At 42.7% G+C, this 25,809-nt stretch overlaps 1 protein-coding gene and 1 pseudogene across 2 annotated transcripts; one reads left to right on the top strand and one right to left on the bottom strand.

Annotated features, from left to right (window-relative positions):
* Window positions 1-25,809, top strand: EAPP (E2F associated phosphoprotein). Its single transcript, XM_081229275.1, has 7 exons — window positions 1-125; window positions 7,703-7,924; window positions 10,952-11,133; window positions 12,246-12,341; window positions 13,355-13,472; window positions 19,908-20,021; window positions 25,235-25,809. Exons 2-7 carry the CDS (start codon window positions 7,851-7,853, stop codon window positions 25,509-25,511), a joined length of 861 nt encoding a protein of 286 aa, XP_081085401.1. The 5' UTR covers window positions 1-125; window positions 7,703-7,850; the 3' UTR covers window positions 25,512-25,809.
* LOC308614701 (peptidyl-prolyl cis-trans isomerase FKBP1A-like) lies at window positions 14,136-19,899 on the bottom strand (annotated as a pseudogene). The gene has a single exon. The product of its transcript is annotated as a peptidyl-prolyl cis-trans isomerase FKBP1A-like (transcript).

The raw sequence follows: 25,809 nt of genomic DNA, 5'->3' as shown, positions 1-25,809 counted from the left end.
ACTGCAGGGCGCCGGGCGCCGCGAGCTCCTGTCTTCCCGGGTCCCCCCTCCAGGTCCCGACTCGTCGCCGCTCGCCCACGCCCTCCCTCCGGAGACACCGGCGCATCTCGGTCGGGAATTAGTAGGTCCGTATCTCCCGCGGGAAAGAACGGGACGCCGAAAAGGTCCCGGCAGGGGCGTGGCGTGTGTAGATGAGGAGGCGCACAGAGGCTGCTGGTCCCACTCCGCCTGGGTCCTATCTAGAGAAACCTGGAGGTCAAGGAAACCTGCCCTAAGCTCCCCGAGGCCACACAAGCCAAAGAGAAAGTAACAGACTAGAAAGCCGCCCGAGGGCTAACTGCCCCCAAACATAGCGATTAACCAATGGGGAAAAGGTTAGACATAGACGGTGCGAAAAGTGAAACCCCTCAATCTAACTTTAAACAAGGACCTAATGTTCATTCTAAGTCGAAGACTCTGAGCAGATCCCTCCTGCGTTCTCCCTGCTGTCCTCAGCCTGCGCGGGACTTCCGGAGAGGGGCGTGGCGTATGCAGATAGGGAGGCGCGCAGAGGCTGCTGGTCCCACACCGGCTGGGCTTCCGCGTCCTGCGTGTGGACAGCCGAGGACTCGCGAGGTTGTTCTCGGGGTGGGCGAAGCCGGAGCGAGGGGCATGCAGGGGCGGAGGGCACGGAGAGGGCGTGAGGGAAGTGAGCGTGCGTGAAGAGGTGGGCGATCGCGAGGGTGAGGGATGAGGGGGAGACTGGTGACTCATACTTACCTGGCAGGGGAGATACCATGATCACGAAGGTGGTTTTCCCAGGGCGAGGCTTATCCATTGCACTCCGGATGTGCTGACCCCTGCGATTTCCCCAAATGTGGGAAACTCGACTGCATAATTTGTGGTAGTGGGGGACTGCGTTCGCGCTTTCCCCTGATGTTTGTGGTTGTTTAATGGTAGACTCTCCGGTTTCCACTGGCGGGCAATCCGTTATTTCGGCCCGCTTCTGTCCTACTTGGTTGGGGTGTTTAGTGTAGTGTTCGCGTGCGGCTGTTGGCTCTGTGAGAGTCGTGTTGTGCTGCTCGCCGTACGCCTGTTGGAAGACTGCTGCAGTGTGGTGAGCTGCGTAGTAAAATAAAATGTGACGGGGTGATTTACTGGTTTGGTTACTGTTATTTCAACCCCTAAATGGCTTTCTGTCGTCGATGCGTTTATCTGTTTACTGCGGTTTCTCGCTAGTAGTTTGAGCCGCCGGAGGGGTAGTAAGGAAATCAGCTGAGAAGCAACGGCGCAGGGAAGTATCCGCTGCTGTAATGCAAATAATACGAGCGAAAGCAGTTTATTACAATAAACGAGTAACGTAAAGAAGAAGGGCGTTATGCCTTTGTGAATCCGAGAAATGACGTAATTGTGCTTGTTCCAGAATAGGAGCATCCGCAGTTCTCGGGAAGAGAGTTCGGAGAAGTAGGGGGAGCACAGAACTAACAGGTACGAAACACTACATGTGAAGTAGTTGAGTAAGGAGGGTTTACGGTGTGGAGCATTAAACTCGGTATCTTGAAGTAACGTCCGGGGGGGGGGGGAACTGAGGCAATGTTGAGAATCACCTCGTTTAAAGGATAGAATGGAAGAAACACGGTGTTTTGTGAGGGCCCCGTGATTATTATCCCTGCTCTACTAGGCTTGGTTTCAGTGTCCGGTTGGGAAACTGGGGTTGCGCTACCCGACGGCCATGGATGGCCAGAGACCCATACATACAAAAAAATATGTATACGCACCCATCCACATGGGTAAAAGTTACTGATCTCAGGCTTAATTTAAAAACGAAATACAGACTTCCTCAGCAAGTTTTCGCCGTGACTCGAGGTACGAGTGGTCACACCCAGAGCGAAGCTTACTCATTGTTCTGCGGATGTTGACCGTTGTGATTTCCCTAAGTGTGGGGAACGGAACTGCATAATTTATGGCACTGGGGGGACTGCCTTTGTGCTCTCCTCTGTGTTTTGTAGCTTCATTTTTTAAAATTTATTTTTCAGTCTCAGTTTATCATGCTGTATATTATGTCCTCATGACTTATTTATGAGTGGGATTTGTGTCTCTTCACGAGCCCTACCACAGATTTTAGCAACCTCCCACCGTCTCTCCACCCTTGGCAACGACCCATTTGCTCTATGTATCTAACCTATAAAACTGGGTTTATAGATACTTATTATTCTTTTTTCGCTGCGTTTGGGTCTTCACTGTTGCGCGCAAGCCTTCTCTAGTTGTGGGGGGTGGGGGCTTCTCATTGCAGTGGTTTCTCTTGCTGCGGAGCAGGGGCGCTAGAGCGCCCGGGGGCCCAGCAGTTGTGGCTCGCGGGCTCCAGAGCGCAGGATCAGTAGTTGCGGCGCACGGGCTTAGTTGCTCCGTGGCATGTGGGGTCTTCCCCGCCCAGGGCTCGAACCGGGGCTCCGCTTTTTCTATAATGTCACCGGGAATGTGCAAGCCGAGGGTTGGTGAGCTGATCCTGATACTCTTCTATCCAGCAGCAGCGAAAACACAGAATTTCACTTATTTTTTATAAATTCATTTTATTTTTGGCTGCGTCGGGTCTTCGTTGCTGCACCCGGGCTTTCTCTAGTTGCGGCGAGCGGGGGCTTCTCATTGCGGTGGCTTCTCTTGTTGGGCAGCACTGGCTCTAGGCGCGCGGGCTCCGTAGTGGTGGCCCTCGGGCTTGGTTGCTCCGCAGCAGGTGCGCTCTTCCCGGTCCAGTCCTCGAGCCCGTGTCCCCTGCATTGGCTGGCGGATTCTAAACCACTGCGCCAGCAGGGAAGACCCTCACTTCTTATTTTTACAGTATTGAATAGCTCTGCGCTTCTCAGTAGTTTTCCTTTCAACAACCCCCCCCCCCACCGGGGGGGTAAAACTTCCATAGTTTTACTACGGAACATTACGAATATTGTAAACACTTTCTCCCCCAGTTGGAGCCTCACTGACCTACAGATAGGCTTGACACCCTTCTTTTTGTGTGTGTGTGTGTGTGTGTGTGTGTGTGTGTGTGTGTGTGTGTGTGTGTGCGGTACACGGGCCTCTCACTGCCGTGGCCTCTCCCGTTGCGGAGCACAGGCTCCGGACTCGCAGGCCCAGCCGCTCCGCGGCATGTGGGATCCTCCCGGACCGGGGCACGAACCCGTGTCCCCCTGCATCGGCAGGCGGACTCCCAACCACTGCGCCCCCAGGGAAGCCCCGACACACTTTTTTCTCACAAATTTCCTCTCCTGCCATCCTCCACTCTCACCGCATAAACTCCTAATCCCTCAGTCCCTTGCTTCCCACCGCAGCCAACGTTGACTCCCCAGGCCATTCCCACAGCCTGGGTTGCAGAGCATAAAGCATCATCCGAGGGAAACCCCAGACTGCCCATTGCTGGCTTGTCTCTGCCACTAGGCGTCTTCCCGTCGCACCTTTGCGGCCCTCAGGCAGGAGATGGTTAAGAAGTTTTACGAATGCCACAACTCACCAGGGCTGGCTATTTTTATCAGGGACTAGCAGTGAGCTATGGAATAAACCTTTCAATTGTTCTGGACGTACAAAGGAAATCTCTCCCGTATGACCTCGACGGAGTAACATACATTCTTTCCCTTATCTGTACGTTTTGTCAGTGAGAAGACCCTCGGACAGTCATCCACTCATTAATACATGTGTTTAGTAAGCACCCCTCACCTCCCCACACTCACGTGCAGCACACAACTGCTGCTTCCTGTCTACGCCCACCCCGTCAGTGAACCAAAGGGCCAAGGGATGTACTTTCCACTGTACTTCTTTCCCAGAAAAAGGCCACCTCCGTAGAAACACATTAGCTGACGGATGTGTGAAAAATTGTGTAGCTTTTTGCTCTGAACTTGCTATTTTTTTTAGCATTTACACAGCATCTTCACATTTCCAAAGCACTGTACCAACATTTATTAATCCTCACAACACCCCTGTGAGGTAGGTCAATATGTCTTTTATGGTAGAGAAATAGGCAGACAGGTCGAGTGAACCTTGTCATTTCCATTGAGAAATCACTATGTTTAGGGGTAGTTAGCCCTCAGGCGGGTTTCTAGTTTGTCACTTTCTCTTCGGCTTGTGTGGCCTTGAGGAACCTAGGGCAGGTTTCCTTGACCTCCAGGTTTCTCTAGATGTACGCCACGTCCTCTGTGGTGGATGTGGGACCTTCTAATTCCCAGCGGAGACACGTCGCCGTCGGTGGTCCGGGTGACGTGGGTGAGCGGCGAAGAGTCGGGACCTGGAGGGGCGATGGGGACGGCTGGAGTTCGGGGCGCCTGGTGCCAGGCATTTGAGGGTGTGAGTCGGGGCTCGGGTCTGGTCTCACCTGGTTTTGGTTTTGCAGCCCGACTGAACTCATCCCCACTGGGCATGGTTATTATGAGGACCTTTCCCTCCTCCCCACCCCCATTAAGCAGTTACATAGTAAGATTTCCCCAATCAACTTAAAAGCGATCGTTTTGTTCGTGGCGTCCTCTTGAGTTAGCGTCTCATCAACTACTTCAATACATGAACTGCTTCAAAACACACAACAACTAAACCTGGTGAAAACTAAAGGAAAAAAAAGTCAAGATTTTAACACTGAATTAAACAGGGCAAAGTATTACTACAAACTTCTTCCACTTTGTAAATTGTGCAGTGCTGGAGTTTAGTATATAATACCAGCAAACACAAAAGTTTTTTGTTTTATTTTGGCCGTGCGGTGTGGCTTATGGTATCTCAGTTCCCCAACCAGGGACTGAACGCTGGGTCAGGCAGTGAAAGCCTGACTCCACTAGGCCACCAGGGAACTCCCCCACAAAGTATTTTAAAACACTTGAAACATTTAAAACACTTAAAATTTGTTAAAAATAGTCGATTATGTTTAATAGTCAATTCACGAGTTCTGAAATAGTCCATTTAATCCATTGAACTCTCATTTTGTTTTTAGACAGTGAGACAAACACACTTTTGTTTATTTTTTTGTGCCGTGCCAGGCATCTTGCAGGATCTTAGCTCCCTGACCAGAGATTGAACCTGGGCCCCCTGCAGTGGAAGCACGGAGTCCTGACAACCGGACCACCAGGGAATTCCAAACACAATTTTTTTTTTTTTTCCGCCGTACGCGGGCCTCTCACTGTTGGGGCCTCTCCCGTTGCAGAGCACAGGCTCCGGATGCACAGGCTCAGCGGCCATGGCTCACGGGCCCAGCCGCTCCGCGGCATGTGGGAACTTCCTGGACCAGGGCACGAACCCATGTCCCCTGCATCGCAGGTGGACTCTCAACCACTGCCACCAGGGAAGCCCCCAAACACAATTTTTAAGACTAAACTGAGACCTTTTATATCCCAGCTATTCTGCCCATTGAGAAGTGTATCTACCCCTCTCCTGGAATCTGGACTTAGTGACTAGGCTGACCAACAGCATGAGGCCAAAGTAATGTTCGGGGGATTCTGAGGTTAGGTCAGCAGAAGGCTTGCAGCTTCCTTCTGGGCCTCTGAGAACCCTGTGTGGGAGACTTGAGCTGTGAGTGAGAAGGCTGACAACTCTGGGGCTGCCATGTTGTGAGGAAGCTGCTGGTTTACAAACTGACTCCCCTCCCTCACTAAGGAGAGAGTAAAGAAAGAGGCAGGCCACTCTAAATTGGTAGATGGCAAGGGAACTTTAAGAGGCAAGGGAACTTACTAGGATTGTCTTGGGTGCTGAAAGATTAGAAGATCTCTATCCCTGCCAGCCAATTCTTTTTTTTTTTTTAAAGGTCTCTTTTTTAAAAAAATTTATTTTGGTTGTGCTGGGTCTTAGTTGCAGTAGGTGGGCTCCTTAGTTGCGGCTCGCTGGCTCCTTAGTTGCGGCATGCATGTGGGATCAAGTTCCCTGACCACGGATCGAACCTGGGCCCCCTGCATTGGGAGCACAGAGTCTTATGCACTGTGCCACCAGGGAAGTCCCCCAGCCAATTCTTAAAAGTTTATACAGAAGCCTTAACTGGGTTGTCAGGTATACTGTCCAGATGGTCTCAACAACACCCTACTCCCTCAAGGCTTCACCATTCGGACAGCTCCCACTGTCTGAACAGGGGAGGAACAGGAGGGGAACAGGAGGCAGAGTGTACATTGCAAGGATAGGGGAGCAGGTGAGGAAACTTGATTGCCTGAGTCCAGCTCAAAGATCAACCAGTGGTCACAGCCCACCAATCATCTCCTTCAACAGAAGCCCAAGGCTTTGTGGAGAACGATGCATGGAAAAGAGACATGCTCAGGTTTTAGTCCCAAACCGAGACCCTAGACATTGGGGATCAGGGTAATGCCTTTCAAAATTGCAGATTTGGATAAAAATAGATGAGTGTTTTTGTTTTAAAGCTCTTAAGTTTTGGGGTGATGTTTTTGTGCAGCAATAGAGAAATGGAAGAGGGAGACAGAAGTAAGCAAACAAATAAGTAACATGAAGTTGAAGGGGGAAAAGTGGATTTAGGGTTAGAGAAGATGGGATGGAGAGAAGAGGGTGGGGTTGAGGGCTTACAGTTTTTGACAAGGGGCTCAGGGAAAGCCTCTCTGTTTCAGTTTGCTACATACTCGTGCTTTGCTTGCTCATTATTAGCATATGTAACCCCCAAACAGCCACCAAAAATGGCAGGCTCAACCCCTGAGTTTACTTGTTCTGTTACCAGTTGTAGGATTACAGCCAACTCCTTAGAATCTCTAATTCTTTTTTTTTAAAATAAATTCATTTATTTATTTGTTTATATTTTTGGCTGCATTGGGTCTTTGTTGCTGCGCGGGCTTTCTCTAGTTGCAGCGAGCGGGTGCTACTCTTCATTGCAGTGCGCGGGCTTCTCATTGTGGTGACTTATCTTTTTGCTGAGCACGGGCTGTAGGCGCGCGGGCTTCAGTATTTGTGACATGTAGGCTCAGTAGTTGTGGCTCGCAGACTCTAGAGTTCAGGCTAAATAGCTGTGGTCCACAGGCTAAGTTCTCCGCGGCATGTGGGATCCTCCCGGACCAGGGCTCGAACCTGTGTCTCCTGCATTGGCAGGTGGATTCTTAACCTCTGCACCACCAGGGAAGTCCCAGAATTTCTAATTCTTAATTTTAAGTTTATGGGAGTAAATAAGTAATGACTCAACTTTTGTGGATCAGAATGAATATGGATATAAAGGCACATCCTTGAGGAGGGCCACAATTCTCAGAAAAGGAAAAATGGGTTCCCCAACAGGTGTCTCCTTCACATCACTGTGACTCATGGGAGACTACTGTACCTCGAAAAAGAGTTTGGTGGAACAATAGTTGAAAATCAGGGAAGGGAGTTCCCTGGCGGTCCAGTGGTTAGGACTTTGCGCTTTCACTGCTATGGGCCTAGGTTCGATCCCTGGTCAGGGAACTAAGATTCCACAAGCCAAAGGGCATGGCGAAAACAATATATATATATATATATATATATATATATATATATATATATATATATATATATATATATGTATATATATATATATATATATACGCATACATATATATACAAAACTTACTGATCTCCACGCCACCTCCCCCTCCTCCTCCCCCTCCTCCTCCCCCTCCTCCTCCTCCCCCGCCTCCACCCCTCCTCCTCCTCCCCCGCCACCTCCCCCTCCCCCGCCACCTCCCCCTCCTCCTCTCCGCCATCTCCCCCTCCGCCACCTCCTCCCCGCCCCTTCTCGCGGCCCCGCCCCCGCTTCCTCCTCCAGCCCCTCGCTTGGAAGATCTGCGCAGGCGCGCAGTGAGGGCGCGGACGTGCGGGCGGAAGTGGTGCTGGAGCGCTTTAGGAAAGGGACTTGCGGAGAAAGGAGGCACACTGCCGACGCCTGTGGACGGTATCGGAGGGGGCAGGCCGCCATGAACCGCCTCCAAGATGACTATGACCCCTACGCAGTTGAAGAGCCTAGTGACGAGGAGCCGGCTTTGAGCAGGTAGGCCCCTACCCCGCTCCGGTCCCCGAGGCTTCAGGCCGAGGCCAGGCCTCAGCCTCCCCCTCTCGCTGCGCTTGCCGGACCCGTGCGGATCCTCTGTCCAGCGGCTCGGGCCCCTGTCGCGCCCCGCTGTCGTCTGTGGGACGCCGAGGGGGGTCTGGTGAGGTCGCGTAGCCACGGGGGAGGCGGGACCGACACTGGCGCGGGGAAGGGGCACATTCTGGAATTAGGCGTAAGATTCAAAAGCCGTGAAATCGAATCCTGCTTCTGCAGCTACTAGCACTGTGACCGAAGGCAAGTCCTTTATCGTCGGTTTCTCATCTATAAAAAGGAAGTATAATAAGTATATCACGAGTATGTTGTGAGGCACACGGGACTTACTGTGAAGTGACCATCAAGAAGACTAAACTGCAATAAACAGAAATAAGGGGGTATTAAACTTTTTTTTTCTTTTGCGCATCTATTGTATGCTTGCTGTGGGCTACAAAGGTCAGTCATAAGATTTTTGTCTTTTGACAGGTTTAACGGTAAAGTAGGGGACATAAGATATATATATCTCGGAAGATATATGTTTCGGAAGTAAACGTGTATCTCAGAAGACCACTGTAGAAGAAGATGACCTGGGATAGTCACAGATGAAGTTCTATGGGGATTTCCAGAAGGGAGGGATTAATCCTATCTGGGGGAAAATTGCAGTTATGTTGACAAGAGATTTACAGGAAAATTTAGCCATTTTTTAAGCTGTCAGCAGATCCTGTTCATAAACTTTAAAACATCCTGTACAACTAAGCTTTCAGTGGAACTGTCCTTTCAGTCACAGTGTTTCCTTATATTATCCTGAGGAGGGATTATAGGCATGGGAGATCACACTGCTCTGAAGGTTTCTGTTGTGGCGAGTGAGGATGGATTCCAAGATTCCCTTATGAAGAATTTCAATTAATGGGTCCAGTTTGTGAAAGTAGGCCTCAAATAGTAATTCAGTTTGATTGGATTCAGTGTTTCCTGAACTTGAGCCATTCTGCCATTACTATCCCCATATTCACCCCTCTTATTATTTATTTAATCTTTTTCTTTAAGTTAATTTACATTTTTGTAGTTAAATGTCTTTTTTTTGGCCTCGCGGTTTGCAGGATCTTAGTTCCCCGACCAGGGATCGAACCTGGGCCCCCAGCAGTGGAAGCACGGGGTCCTAACTACTGGACCACCAGGGAATTCCCATGTAGTTAAATGTCTTTAAAGAGGCTTTATATTCCTGTGACAGTTGCCACTGGTAAGGTGACGGTAAAAATAAATACTTTGAAAACAAAACAGTGTTAATTAGGCAGTATTGCCCGCTCAAGGCTCTGAATCGAATGCTCATTTTAAAAAGGGAGACTGTGTTAGGTGTTTAAGAGGCGGCTCTCAGGATTTGATTTTACCATACCGAGAAGCGAATCTTTTATAGCGTAGTACTGTTGTATGGAAGCTGGCAGAACACATGAGTCTTCCGAGTTGGAGACCTGACAGCAGAGCATACAGCATAAGCATCATGTTTGTGTTGGTTGCTCTTCCCAACTCCTGTAGGGGTTACATGGAGAGGCCCAGATGGGTGCTACACATTCATTGGGTTGGTACCATGGCTGAGGACCACTTGAGCTTGGAGAATCCACCTCTTTTACAGCAGGCAGTAAATATGCCACTAGATGCCAGTACCCCTCCTCCCACCTCCCAGTTGTGATAATCAAAAATATCTCTAGCTATGCCAAATGTTCCCTGGGGGGCAAAATTGCCCCCCAGTTGAAGAGTACTGGGGTAGTTCAAGGGTAATAGTGAGAGGTAAGGCTGAAAAGATAGGTTGAAACCAGATTGTGGAAGGTTCTTTTGAATGCTGTACTTAGAGTTTTGGTCATGGATGATTTTCTTTTGGATTTGGGTAGCGATGTGATGAGAGTTCTTCAGGAATAACATTCTGGCAGCAGAGTTAAGGGTGGAATGAAGCAGAAGAGTTTTGAGACCTGGAGATCCTTAGGCCACGGTGGTACAGGCAGAGTTAAGAGCACCTGAGCGAATACAGTGGTAATGGAGAAAGGGAGCATGCTGGTCAGGATGAGGAATGTCAGATGGGGAATTTTGGAAGTAGAATCTGGATAAGTCCTCTATCATTAGCAAAATTGATTGGTGTGAATTGTATTTTTCTCATTTACCTTCTGCTTGAGGCTCACAAACATTGTTGTAGAAGAGAAAAATAGAGAAGCAAAACCCAGGAATAGTCTGTAACCGTTCATCAGATCATGAATAATTGAACATTATGTGTGTACTATTGATTATAGTAGAAAAGTCTTAGGCATTTCATCTTGATAACATTTCATTCCTTCTGATATCTCGTTCAATTCTGTCATACTGCTATTGATGGGGAAACCCAGGCACAAAAGGCCAAGGAAATTGGCAGAAATTGCTCAGGAGAATTTGGAATAGAATTTAGCCCTCTCTCTCTTTTTAGTTCTCTGTAGCACTATGCCTTTTAAACTGTAATATTTACTTACTGTCCGTTACATTTTGTGTGGATGTATTAGCTATCTATTTGTTACATATATTAAGTTTTATTTTAAGTATCCAGAGTTTAAAACAAACTCCCAGTTCTGTGAGGTAAATTTTTCATTGCTGATGGAATTATGAATTGGTGCAGTACTCTTGGAAAGTAATGTGATAATTCTAGAAGTCAGAAAGATGTTTGCATCTAATTTTAGACATTTAACCTAACGAAATCAACAGAAACAATTATATATACAGAGATATTCATTGTAGTGTTTAATAGCGAAGAGGAATAACTGTACAGCATCTGCAAGAGGAAATGTTATGCAAACATTAAAAAATATATTTGGAAATATGCAGAAATGGTTGAACTATCAAGTGAGAAGAGCTGTATGTAATAGCTGAATCAAATGCAACCTTGTAAGACTTAAATTTGTTGGGCAGTGAGATGATAGGCATTTGAAGTTATTTTAATTCTTTAATATTTATATTCTTTATGATTTAAATGTGTTCTAGTTCTGAAGATGAGGTGGATGTGCTTTTACATGGAACTCCCGAGCAAAAACGAAAACTTATCAGAGAATGTCTTACTGGAGAATGTGAATCCTCTAGTGAAGATGAATTTGAAAAAGAAATGGAAGCTGAATTAAATTCCACCATAAAAACAATGGAGGACAAGTTATCCCCTCTAGAAACAGGTAAACTTTTAGTTAGATTTTCATATAGATATTTTTCTAAGTTCCATAATGGCAGGGACCCTTATTTGTGCTCTGTTATGCCCCCAGCACTTTCAGTAGGTGCTCAATAAATACTTATTGAATGAATGAATAAATGTGCTTGGCAACCTGAGCGTAGTTTTCTTTCATTGCTAGTGAAGAAGTTTCCTGTGTTGCTGGAAAGAGACTGTTCAGCATTGTTTACTTGTATGATTTCCTTTTGTAATTTTTACCTCAGGATAAAAGAAAAAAAGACACACTAGCTTATAGAAGTATATTTAAGGTTATATAGCATTGATATATATATATACAAGGTTATATAGCATTGATTGAATGATGTGTCACCACAAATTCCTGTCTCATTTTAGTAAGTAATGAAACATACTTCATTTTGATACTTGGTTTCTATGTAAAATATATCTGACTCGAAAACTTGTTTGTGAAGGTAGGACTCCTCAGAAAACATGGAAATTGGTTTCCATGTTGTTACGCTATATATTAACTGTTAAGAATTGAAAGCATATGTAATAATGATAAAAGCAAAAGCAGATGCTAATTAAGAGGAAGAATTAGGGATGCAGGCATATGATGGCATAAGTATAGGTGATGTCATGGCACTAGGCACAGCTGAGGAGAGGAGGAATGTGTCCTTGACTCATTCTGCCTGACTCTTTGTAGAGCTCTTACCCTCTTTCTTCGAAAGTTCCTTAAAACAAGATGTTTATTCCCTGTTCTCCACAGTATACTGCATGGCTGAAAGGTAGAGATATATATGCCAGCAATGTGAAAATATGGCTACTTTATTTAATTAGATGTGCTTTTATCATTATTTATATATGCTTTCAGTCTCTTTGTGGGAAGGGAGAGAGAATAATTTTCTCATGATTTGGAACAGTTATTCAAGGAGGGGAAGTTCTCTGTAATTGCATAGGGCACAGAGATCCAGTAAGTCATTGACGTGAAAGTATTTGTCCATCCAAATGAAATTGGGAGTGAGTTGATATCACTTTGAAGTGATGGAAGGATATATGGAGTTTTTTTCCTTGCCAATCCAGTATGGTTCCGTTTTTAAACTTCCCTTATGGTTTGACTAGGGTCTTCCTCAGGAAATGGGAAAGTTGGAACAGCTCCGACAAAGTACTATGATGATATATATTTTGATTCTGATTCTGAGGATGAAGACAAAGCAGGTAAGTAACATGTTTACCAGGTTTAGCAGTTAAATTTTATGAAGGAAGGTTTACCTAGCAATTATTTGATATTAAGTTTTCCCTTTGAATTTCATCTTTTAAGAAACTGCAGGTAGTTGATGTGAAAACAAAAGCAGGATTGCGCATAAGAACAGAGGGGAACGCACCTGAGGACAGGGACTGAGGGTGGTGCTGCAGAGGCATGTCGGGGGAGGGGAAGAGTGTGTCCTGACTCAGTACCTCTTTCCTCAGGGCTCTTGGCCCCCTCTTCCTTCAGGTTCTTTAGCACAGCAACATTTGCTTTCACAACTGAAGATAGTTTCTAGATTTTACTCTCTTGCAGAATTTTCCCTAACTTGTTGCTTTTTTTTAAATCAACCTCTCTGTTCTTTGGAATTGATTTTGTATAAATTTGAGCAAAGTTGAACACAATGACAAGAGCTAAAACTAACTTAATTATATCAGTAATTATGATGGAATACACAAATAACAAATTTAAATGGTAAACAATTTTATATTTTTATATGATGTTACATTAACATTGACCTGCCCAAGTAGGTCTAGTGTATGTGGATGACCATAGTTTTTTTTTTCATTCATTTTTCTGATTTCAATAGCATTTTATGTATGAGAACTTATGGAGAATTTAAGACATCAAAAATAGTTTCTAGGTACTCCCCTGGTGGTCCAGTGGTTGGGACTCTGCACTTCCACTGCCAGGGCCCAGGTTTGATCCCTGGTCAGGGAACTAAGATCCCACAAGCCATGCAGCATGGCCAAAAAAAAAAAGTTTCTATTCTTGACTTACTTTGAGTGGCCTTTTTGAGACTCTGACGTCTCATTATTTGAACTCAGTTCTGAACTTTATTTGGAGGAATAGTTTAAAATATTTTTTAGAAAAATATAACTCGAAAAAATATGTACCTTAGGAAACAGGTTTCTTCATTTTGTCTAAAAGAGGTGTGGATTTTAGACACGATACTTAGCCATATTGTTAACATTTTCAAAACTAGCACAGGTGACCAAGAAAAAGAAGAAGAAACAACACAGAATTCCAACAAACGATGAATTACTATATGATCCTGAAAAAGATGACAGAGATCAGGCCTGGGTTGATGCACAGAGAAGAGGGTAAGAACTTAAATTTAAAATTTGAATCTTTAGGAAAAATGATTAAAAGATGATTTTCGCTGTATTCACATCTTGAGTGTATGTGTATATGTTTATACAGACATGCATAAAGTTTGCAAAAAAACTGCTGGATAGTTTATTTTAAAAATGAAAAGCAAATTTCAGTCAGACCATTGGTTTTTTATTTATTTTAAAAAATATTTATTTACTTATAATTGAAGTTTAGGTGATTTACAGTGTTGTGCTAATTTCTGCTGTACAGCATAGTGACTCAGTTATACACATACATACATTCTTTAGGCCATTGGTTTTTTAAAAACTGTTGCATTCAGACTGCTATAGCTAGTCAGTCTCTCCCTTTAAGAAACAAAACTGACTTTTTTCAAATAAACAATTTAAAATTACTTGGAGATTAAGAGTTTATGTGGGGAATTCCCTGACGGTCCAGTGGTTAGGACTCCGTGCTTCCATTGCAGGTGGCACGGGTTCAATTCCTGGTTGGGGAACTAAGATCCTGCATGCCGTGGTACTGCCCCAAAAAAAGAGTTTATGTGGATAAACAGTGGATGTTATGTTTTCTACTTGAATGCTTGAATTGTTGTTTTTAACTATTTACAAATTTGATTTTTTTTTTAATTAAAAAATTTTTTTATAGATCTTTATTAGAGTATAATTGCTTTACAATGTTGTGTTAGGTTCTGCTGTATAACAAAGTGAATCAGCTATATGTATACACATATCCCCATATCCCCTCCCTCTTACATCTCCCTCCCACCCTCCCTATCCCACCCCTCTAGGTGGACACAAAGCACCGAGCTGATCTCCCTGTGCTATGCAGCAGCTTCCCACTAGCTATTTTACATTTGGTAGTGCATATATGTCGGTGATACTCTCACTTTGCCCCAGCTTCCTCCCGCCATGTCCTCAAGTTCATTCTCTATGTCTACGTCTTTATTCCTGCCCTGCCACTAGGTTCATCAGTACCTTTTTTAAAAAAAAATAATTTATTTATGGCTGCGTTGGTTCTTCGTTGCTGCATGCAGGCTTCCTCTAGTTGCGGCGAGCAGGGGCTACTCTTTGTTGTGGTGCGCAGGCTTCTCATTGCAGTGGCTTCTCTTGTTGCTGAGCACGGGCTCTAGGTGCATGGGCTTCAGTAGTTGTGGCATGTGGGCTCAGTAATTGTGGCTTGCGGGCGCTAGAGCGCAGGCTCAGTAGTTGTGGTGCATGGGCTTAGCTGCTCTGCGGCATGTGGGATCTTCCCAGACCAGGGCTCGAACCCATGTCCCGTGCATTGGCAGGCAGATTCTTAACCACTGTGCCACCAGGGAAGTCCCCCCTTTTTTTTTTAGATTCCATATGCGCTAGCATACGGTATACAAGTTTTATTTTTTAAAGTTGAGGTAAAATTCACATGACATAATATTAACCATTTTAAAGAAAACAATTTAGTGGTATTTCGTGTATTCACAATGTTGTGCAACCACTACCTATATTTATTTCAAACCATTTTCATCATCCTAAGAGGAAACTCCATACTCATTTTCAAATTTGATTTGATAAAGGCTGATTTATCATAAAAGTGAAAGCTGGGCAACTTGCCACTATTTTTCCCTAACCTAGCTGTGCTTCAGAATCACCTGGTGAGAATGAAATGCAAACCCTTGAGTCCTACTCTAGGAGGTGGGGCCCAGGAATCTGTACTTGTCAAGCCCAGAGGGCTTGTGATGTTATGTGGGTCATTGTGCACCACCCTTTAGCTTCCACCCTCCCACTTGGTCCTTTTTTCCTCTCCTAGTTTCACCCGTGCACCGCTTCCTCCAACTGCCCCTTGCATTTATGTGATGAATATTTTTCACACTCACAGTGTGAAATGAACGTTTTAAGTGCTCTGAGTGCAATTGAAATAATTAAGGAGCTTATGGTCTAGCTCCTTATTCTGGTAATAGAATTTGTCATGGAAGTAAGATGGAATGTATTTTCATTCTTATATAATCTTGAGAAGAAATAACATCTTATTGACTTATTCACATTCCTGTGTCAAGCAGTAGTTGCCTTTTAAGACCACAGAAACCAGCTTCAAATAATGAATTCACTACATTTTAAGCACCACAAGGACAGTGATCATACCTGTCTTGTTCAATGCTGTATGCCAAGCATCTTGCACACTGCTATATGGGCACTTAGCACCTATTGAATGAATGATTAAGTTATTTTCTTGGGATTTGGGTTTTGAAATTTGCTAAGCATTGGAGGTATTTAACCACAATTATGAAATATATACCACATGGTCTCAATATTTTTCCCCACAAATATTTAAAGAGTTTAGGAAGTAATGCCAAATGATTTGCATTTTGCTGTTCAATTTTTAGGTGTTTTCCATAAGCCCCTTTTAAGAATATATACTTTTATACTTTAGTGTCTTCATAAGCAGATTCATGCTTTATTCTTTCAATCAGCAAATATCTGTTGAGAATATACTATATGCCAGACACTGTTCTAGACTCTTGAAATACAACAGGGAACAAAACACACCAAAATCCTTAGGCACTTAGAGCTTACAACCCTTGCTTTTTTTTTTTTTAATAACTTTTATTGAAATATAGTTGATTTACAATGTTGTGGGTTTTTTTTGTTTTTTTGGCTGCATTGGGTCTTTCTGGTGTGCAGGGGCTTCTCATTGTGGTGGCTTCTCTTGTTGCGGAGCACGGGCTCTAGGCACCGGCTTCAGTAGTTGTGGCATGTGGGTTCAGTAGTGATGGCTCGCGGGCTGTAGAGCACAGGCTCAGTAGTTGTGGCTCATGGGCTTAGTTGCTCCGCGGCATGTGGGATCTTGCCCGGCCAGTGCTCGAACACGTGTCCCCTGCTTTGGCAGGCGGATTCTTAACCACTGCACCACCAGGGGAGTCCACAATCCTTGCTTTTTAAATGTAGCTTTATTGTGGGTTTTTTTTTTTAATTAATAGACTATTTTTTAGAATAGTTTTTTTTTTTTGAGAAAAGCCAGCATAAGGCACTTTCATTGCAATAATAAAACTTGAAACTCATATGTAGTGCTGGGGGTAGCGGTAGGGGTGCGGGAGTAGGCAGCAATTTCTCTCACCAGATCACTACACAGGACAGCAAAGTGGTGAGAGGGGGTGAAGGAGAAGCCAGCAAACTCTGAGATCAGCACAGGGAGCTGAGCATCAAAAAACAGGAGATGCTGAAGCTATGATGACCAGCTTCATTTTCTTAAGACAACACTCAGGGATTTGTCATGATGGCTGGGCTTTCATGGGTGTTAAGTGTCTACAAACAGCACCTTCAATTTAACTTTCAATTGAAATTCTTAAAATTTAGGAAGTGGAGCTTCGATAGCTATGAGATTACAAAAGTCCTAAATATCCATTAGAAAAACCAGAGGATGGGAAAAAAAAAAAAATCCAGGCCATGAATAAGGCTTCAGAGGTCCCTGGCTGGCCCAGGGATAGACACCTATAGTGTCCAACATCTCAGTGAAAACGATCTGTTTTCAAAGGGCAGAGGGTTAAGGGGAGGGTGGAGGTGGGACAGTGGAGGCAAAGGCTTTCCCCTTCCCACTTTAGTTTTGGGTAGGGCTTTTAATTCAGCCCGAGGACGTCGCTTAACTTGGAGAATAATTCGGCCCTCAAAAGCACCTCAAATCTGCTATGGCTTTGCAGTTGCAACAGCAAGAATGTTTAATATATAATAGATAAAACTTTCATCTAAAAAAAATAAAATAAAATATAGATTCTTCCCCCCCCCCAACAATTCCTATTCTAAAGTTAACCCATGACTTGTGCTGTTAATACTTGAATAATATGTAGCTGGAAACCTAGATCCAAAGGACTGAAACCCAGCATTCACCCCCAAATGAAAACAAACTAAAATGGGTAACTTGAGGTTTATGGCATATAGTTCAGGTCAACACATACAAGGAGAAAGGGGAAGAGCAAAGCCGGTGACAACACATTCAGTCAGGGAAGATATTTATACAGAGTGTAGTGGAACATAGGGAAAGCTCCATACGGATTCGCTGTGCTCATCTGGAGGCACCAGATCCTTCCATGGCACATCCAAGAATGGGGAGCTCAGGGAGGAGGCCATTCCTGACATTCCAGTTTTAGAAGCTCCATGTCAAAGATGAGAGTGGCATTAGGTGGGATGATGCCTGGGTGCCCAGTGGCACCGTAGGCATAGTCTGGGGAGATAGCTTGGCTCTCTGACCCATGCTCATCTGGGCAACCCCTTCTTCCCAGCCTCGGATCACTTCCTGCTTGCCCAGCACAAACTTAAAGGGCTTGTTTCTGTCCCAGGAGGAGTCCAGCTTCTTTCCATCTTCAGGCATCCCCGTGTAGCGCACCACGCAGGTCTGGCCGCGCTTTGGGAAGGTGCGCCCCTCTCTGGGGGAGATGGTCTCCGCCTGCACTCCCATGGCGGTGGCAGTGGCAGTGGACGCCAGGCGGGCAGGCGGCGCGACAGGCGGTGTGGACAGGCGGTGTGGACCGACAGTGGATCTGGCGGCAGTTCCGCGGCTGTGCCAGAATAGTTTTAGGTGCACAGAAGAATTGAGCCGATGATGCAGAGAATTGCTATGGTACTCCCCACACCCCCCGCAACAATAGCAACGCATGAGTCTCCCCTGTTGTTAACGCCGTGTGCTAATATGGTATATTCGTCACAGTTAATGATGCATTATTGTTAACTGAAGTTCATACTTGATTCAGATTTCCTTAGGTTTTTTTTCTCTTTTTTTAAAATATCCTGTTTTACCTTTGGGTAAAATATGTGCTTGTATTTAAAGCACAGTCACCTCTGTCACATTATTGATCCTGCACCATCCCAGTGAAGCCCAGTGGGCTTCAAATGACCCCCTTTATTTATTTATTTCTCAGCCACGTGGCTTGCGGGATCTTAGTTCCCTGACCAGGGATTGAACCTGCGCCCTCGGCAATTCAAGTGTGGAGTCCTAACCACTGGACCTCCAGGGAATTCCCCCAGATTTCCTTAGTTTTTACCTAATACCCATTTCTGTTTCAAGAGCCCTTCCAGGATACCACGTTACATTTAGTTGTCGTGTCTCCTTAGGCTCTTCTTGGCTGTGACAGTTTCTCAGACTTTCCTTGGTTTTGATGACCTTGACAGTTTTGAGGAGCACTGGTCAGGTATATTGTGGGAGGCTCCTCTATTGGAATTTTTTTTTTTCCAGCAGCAGAACTCAAGTTTATTAAAACAGCTATGACAAGTATAACAGAATCTACATCTGCCTGTGCTAGGCCAGTGTACTTCTGTACAAACAACAAGATAACACTAGATAATGACAGTTAACACTTTGAAAGCATAGTATACAAAACAACATATCTTCATCAAAAAAAAAAAAAAAAAACCCTTCATAAAAGTGGGGAAAAAAATTCTCCCCGCGCCCCCCAAAGGAGGTCTTCACAGGCTGGCCAGCTCCATCCCTACTCTGAGGTATCAAAGGAGATCCAAGTGCAAACTGAAGGGATGAACAAGCAACTCCCCCACTCCCACATCTGTTAAACGCACAATCCAGCCGATCTTGTGGCAGAGTGCCTTTTCATGGAATGATTCAACAATCATAGATAAAAAAATATGGAATGCTTTGCGAATTTGCGTGTCATCCTTGCGCGGGGGCCATGCTAATCTCCTCTGTATCGTTCTAATTTTAGTATATGTGCTGCTGAAGCAAGCACTGGAATTTATCTAATGTTTTTCTCATGATGAGACTGGAATTAGAGGTTTTGGGGAGGAAGACCACAGAGGTAAAGTGCGGTTATCATCACTTTGTATCAAGGGCACATACTATCAGCGTGATTTATGACTGTTAATGTTGATCTTGTTCACTGTAGTGAAGTAGTATTTGTCAGGTTTCTCTACTGTAAAGTTACTCTTTCCACCCCTTTCTGTACCATACTCTTTGGAAGGATGTCACTATGTTTAGCCTAGACTTAAGGAGTCTGGAGTTATGATCCTCCTCCTTGAGGGGAGAGTATCTTCATAAATTATTTGTAATTGTTATGTGTGGGAGATGTGTCTATTCTCCCCTATTTATTTATTTATTAAGTCATTTATGTCAGCATGGACTCATGGGTATTTATTTATATTTTGGTTATAATTCAATACTACTTTATTTTGATGCTCTAATTGTTTTGGCTTCAGTCATTGGGAACTCTTTCAGTTGGCTCCTGTGCCCCTTTAACATTCCTGTCTCATCGTGGGTTTTTTGTTTTTTCTTTCTGAGCACTTCCTTACTTTCTGGCCCTACAGGATGTTCCAGGTCCATCTTGTATGCCCCATTTCCTGGAATCAACCATTTCTCTAAGGGGTACTGGTTTCTTTTATTGGGAGAGTGGCATTTGAAAGCAAGATCTGGCTTTAATGTGTTCCCCTCTTCACCTTCTTTTTCTGTTCTAGCTACCATGGTTTTGGAATACAGCGGCCACGTCAACAACAACAGCCTTTTCCAAATAGTGATGCTGTCTTGAATTGCCCTGCCTGCATGACCACACTGTGTCTTGATTGCCAAAGGTAACGGATAAAGGGTAACAACACACACACACACACACACACACACACACACGAAAAAAACCACTTGGTAGTCCTTGTTTAAATCAGAAATAGACTTTTGAGGTACTTAGGAATTATGATAAAATTCTGTCCTCATATATCCCTGGTGCTGCATGACTAATCTTTATACAAATAATTTTTGTTACACGTAGTCTGTTATAAATAGGTTTTCTAATAAAGTACTTGCCAGTGCTGACAAGCCTTCAGTAAAACTGCATATATGTTGTGGAATGACAAAATCTCTCAAATACACTCTTATTTTTTTTTCTGTTGTGATAAAATACATGTAACATAAAATTTACTATTTTAACTGTCTTAAAAATTTTGCTATAAAGAATACTTCATTTGAATATTCAATTTATTGTCAACTAGACCATTTAAAATTTAAAAAAAATTAATTAAAAAGTTAGTTTTTAATTTTTAAAAAAATTTCAAATTAATTTTTATTTATTTATTTATTTGGTTGTGTGGGGTCTTAGTTGCGGGAGGCGGGCTCCTTACTTGTGACTCTCAGGCTCCTTAGTTGCGGCATGTGAACTCTTAGTTGCAGCATGCATGTGGGACCTAGTTCCCTGAGCAGGGATCGAACCCGGGCCCCCTGAATTGGGAGCATGGAGTCTTAACCACGTCGCCACCAGGGAAGTTCCTATTTTTAATTTTAAATAAAGCTGTTTTCCCAGCTTTATTGAGATGTAATCGACATACAACATAGTATAAGCTTTAGGTATACAGCGTAATGATTAGATATTCAAATATATTGCAGAATGTTTACCACAGTAAGGTTAGTTAACACAGCTATCACCTCACATAGTTACCTTTTTTTGTGTGTGTGTTGTGAGAACTTTTAAGATTTTCTCTCAGCAGTTTTCAAGTATGCAGTACAGTATTGTTAACTGTAGTCATCATGCTGTACCTTACACCTGCAGAACTTATTCATTATAAGTACCTTTTGACCACCTTCATCCGTCTGCCCTTCCCCACCAACCACCAGTTACTTTGTTTCTATGAGTTCAGGTTTTTTTTTAGATTCCACATATAAGTGAGATCATATACTATTTGTCTTTCTCTGACTTTTTTTACTTAGCATAATGCCTTCAGAGTTCATCCATGTTCTTACAAGTGGCAGGATTTTTTTCTTTTTTTATGGCTGAATAATATTCCATTGTATATACATACCATATTTTCTCTATTCATTCATCTGTCGATGGACATGTAGGTTGTTTCCATGTCTTGGCTATTGTAAGTAAGGCTGCAGTAGGTTTCTGGGAGGAAGACCACAGAAATAAAGTGCCATTTTCATCACATTATGTCATGGGCACAAACTATCAACATGATTTATGACTATTAGTGTTGACCTTGATCACCTGGCTGAGGTGGGGGCCCAGATATCTCTTTGAGATAGTGATTTCATTTCCTTTGTATACATACCCAGAAGTGGGATTGCTGGATCATATGATAGTTCTATTTTTAACTTTTTGAGGCTCCTCCATACTGTTTTCCATAGTGGCTGTACCAATTTACATTCCCACCAGTAGTGCACAAGGGTTCACTTTTGTTATTTCTTGTCTCTTTGATAATACCTTTTCTAACAGATATGAGTTGATACCTTATTGTAGTTCGGATATGTAGTTACCTGATGATTTGTGATATTGAGTACCTTTTCGTGTGCCTGTTGGCCATTTGTATATCTTTTTTGGGAAAATGTCTATTCAAGTCCTTTGCCCATTTTTTAATTGGATTTTGTTTGTTTTTTGCTACTGAGTTGTATGAGTTTCTTATATATTTTGGATATTAACCCCTTATCAGATATATGATTTGCAAATATTTTTTACCATTCCATAGGTTGCCTTTTTATTTTGTTGATTGTTTCTTTGCTTTGAAGAAGCTTTTTAGTTTGATGTAGTCCCACGTGTTTATTTTTGCTTTTGTTTCTTGTGCTTTAGGTGTCAGCTCCAAAACATCATTTCCAAGACCAATGTCAAGGAGCTTTTCCCCTATGTTTTCTTCTATGAGTTTTATAATTTCAGATCTTACATTTTAGTCTTTAATCTGTTTCAAGTTAATTTTTGTCAGTGGTGTAAGTTAAGGGTCCAGTTTCAGTTTTTTGCGTATGAATATCCAGTTTTCCCAATACCATTTATTGAAGAGACTGTCTTTTCCCCATTGAATATTCTTGACTCTCTTGTCAAATATTAGTTTATGGTGTATGCATGGGTTTATTTCTGGGCTCTTGATTCTGTTCTGCTGATCAATGAGTCTGTTTTTATGCCAATCCCATACTGTTTTGATTACTAGCTTTGTAGAATAGTTAGAAATCAGGACGTGTGATTCCTCCAGCTTTCTTCTTTCTCAAGATTGCTTTGGCTATTTGGGGTCTTTTGTGGTTCCATAACAAATTTTAGGGTTTTTTTTCTATTTCTGTGAAAAATGCCATTGGAATTTTGATAGGGATGACATTGAATCTATAAATGGCTTTGGGTACCATGGACATTGTAGCAATATTAATTATTCCAATCTATGAAAACAGGATATCTTTACACTTACTTGTTTTCTTCAGTTTCTTTCATCAGTGTTTCATAGTTTTCAGATCTTTCACTTCCTTGGTTAAATTTATTCCTAAGTATTTTATTATTTTTGATGCTGTTGTGAATGAGATTGTTTTCTTAATTTCTCAGTTTCTTAGTGAAAATGCAACAGATTTTTGTTTATTGCTTTTTTGTCCTGAATCTTTACTGAATTTGTTTATTTAACATTTTTTTGGTGGAGTCTTTAGAGTTTTATATATATAAGACTGTGTCATCTGCAGAGACGATTTTACTTCTTCCTTTTCTATTTGGACACCTTTTCTTTCTTCCTTTCTCCCTCCCTCCCTCCCTCCCTTCCTTCCTTTCTTTCTTTCTTTTTTTTTTTTTTGCCTGATTGCTTTGGCTAAGATTTCCAGAAATACGTTGACTAGGAGTGCTGAGAATGGGCACTCTTATCTTGTTCCCTATTTTAACCATTTTAAGTGTACAATTCAGTGACATGAACTACAGTCACAATTGTACAGCCATCATGACTATCCATTTCCAGAACTTTTTCGTCACGCCAGACAGAAACTCTGTACCCATTAGACAATAATTCCCTATTCTCCACCCCTACTCACCCCAGCTTCTGGTAATCTCTATTCTACTTTCCTTTTTGGATTGTTCATTGCTAGTGTATAGAAACACAACAGATTTCCATGTGTTCATTTTGTACTCTGCAACTTTGCTGCATTAGTTTATTAGCTCTAATAGTTTTTTGTTTTTTGTTTGTTTTTTTTTTTCGGTACGCGGGCCTCTCACTGTTTTGGCCTCTCCTGTGTGGAGCACAGGCTCCAGACGCGCAGGCTCAGTGGTCATGGCTCACGGGCCCAGCCGCTCCACGGCATGTGGGATCCTCCCGGACTGGGGCACAAACCCGTGTCCCCTGCATCGGCAGGCGGACTCTCAACCACTGCACCACCAGGGAGACCCCATAGTTTTTTTGTGTAATCTTCAGAGTTTTCTACATATTATATCATGTCCTCTGTGAACAAAGTAAATTTTACTTCTTCCTTTCCAAATTGGATGCCTTTTATTTCTTTTTCTTATGTAATTGCTCTGATTAGAACTTCCAGTACTTTGTTGAATAGAAGTGGTGGAAGCAGGCGTTTTTGTCTTGTTCCTTGTCTTACAGTAAAAGTTTTCAGTCTTTCATCATTAAGTATGATGTTAGCTATGAATTTTTCATATGTGGTCTTTATTATATTGAGGAGGTTTCCTTCTAAGTTTATTGCGTGTTTTTATCAGGAAAGAGTGTTGAATTTTTCAGATTTTCTTTATTCATCAGTTGAGATGATCATGTGTTTTTTCCCTTGTATTCTATTAATCCAAATATACTTTTGCCCTTCTCCTCTCTTTTTCTTTTCTTTTCTCTTTTTCTGGTAGCCTTATAAATGTCTGGCTTAGTCGATGTTCTGAATCAGGTTAACTGAAATTAAATGATGATGTTAGGTGGTGGATTTGTTCTAGTCACTAATGGGAAGCCAGATGTAATTTACTCTTATTAGCTAGCTTGAGGTTTCTGAGCATCTGCAACAATTAATTTTTGTACTCTCCATATGAGCTCTTAAGCTTTTTGTATATAAATTGACACCTAGAATATGAAATAAAGAAAAAATAAAATATCTTTGTACTTAAGTTGCTTCTCTTTTAAATAACATGTTACCATGTTACAGGGTTCCTATACCCAAACAAAGTTTCTTCATGATCTAACAGTAGAAATTGGGCTTGGTAAAAATTGTGTCCCATATTAAGAGAGGATTCCAGTACGGTGGAGTATAAATGAAATTTTTATGGTTTCATCTTGAGAAACACCAGCCTGGTAGTGGTGGTGGTGGAAGAGGAGATGATCAGCATTCAGAACTAATGAAGGCATAACTTGACTTCACTGTTTTTAACCAGATAGATATTTCTGTTGCATGAGGTTTAAGGGGGAAAAAAAGGAAAATAACTTACTAAGTCAAGAAAGAAGTAGGAAAATATTAAGTGTATGAGGAGAACAAAGAAAGCATTATCTATTCTTTAGACTGTTGGAGTACTATTTTTTAGACTGTTGGAGTAAAGCCAAGAGTGGACATTATAAATCAGATGCTCTTTAAGCTTCTAAAACTGTAGCTTTTACTAAAATAGTGACCAGAATGGCACTACCTAGTAATGAGAGGAGGGCAGAGTCTCAGGTCACAACAGGAAAAAGACACAAAGATTTTTTGAACATTACCTCTCAGGTTTCCAATAGCTTTTCTTGTCTAAGGTGGAAGAGCAAATCAAAAATTTTTTTTCTGAGATAAAAGTTACTTACAGGGCTTCCCTGGTGGTGCTGTGGTTGAGAGTCCTGCAGCAGTGAGAGGCCCGTGTACTGCAAAAAAAAAAAAAAAAAAAAAAAGTTACTTATAGAGCAGTAGGAAAGAGGATATATTCATTAGTATCTGTTAACAAGTCTCTTCCTGTTCTTAAAATGACTCTTAAAGACTCTTTAATTTCCCGTTTTGTTCTCATGTTTTTACTTTGGTTGGTATTTCAGTAAGTTTTTGGTATTCTCACATTTTATCTAAATGTGTAACTATTAAAATAGAATGTAAATCCAAATTCTCCATTTCATTTTCCTCTTAGGCATGAATCATACAAAACTCAGTATAGAGCAATGTTTGTAATGAATTGTTCTATCAACAAAGAAGAGATTCTAAGATACAAAACCCCAGAGAACAGGAAGAAAAGGCGAGGCCATAAGAAGATGAGGTCTAACCAAGAAGATGCTGCGGAGCAGGCAGAGACAGATGTGGAAGAAATCTATCACCCAGTCATGTGCACTGAATGTTCCACTGAAGTGGCGGTCTATGACAAGGATGAAGTCTTTCATTTTTTCAACGTTTTAGCAAGCCATTCCTAAATAGCTAAGTTGGCATTTAGTTGCCCAGTATACAAGGCAAATGTGGACAGTTATATTCCTCCTGCCTACTCATCTCAAGTGACATTCTGAGTGGTTATTTGAGGAAGCAGTGTTTTATCTTTATCTTTTTGAAAAAAAATGGTTATCTACCTTCATCCCTCCCCTTCCTTTTAAAAAAAATTTTTCCCCAGCTCTAATGGGACTTGTTATTCATTCTCTTTTTGATAGATATTTGGAAACTGGGGCTTTTTATTTATTAAAGCTCTTTAGAATTAAAATGTTCTGGAGTTACAGGTAA

Source organism: Mesoplodon bidens (assembly GCF_964165515.1).
Source record: "Mesoplodon bidens genome assembly, chromosome: 3".
In the NCBI taxonomy this organism is placed as follows: Eukaryota; Metazoa; Chordata; class Mammalia; order Artiodactyla; family Ziphiidae; genus Mesoplodon; species Mesoplodon bidens.
The sequence above is the reverse complement of the archived record's forward strand: the minus strand, read 5'-3'. Positions and strand labels throughout refer to the sequence as shown.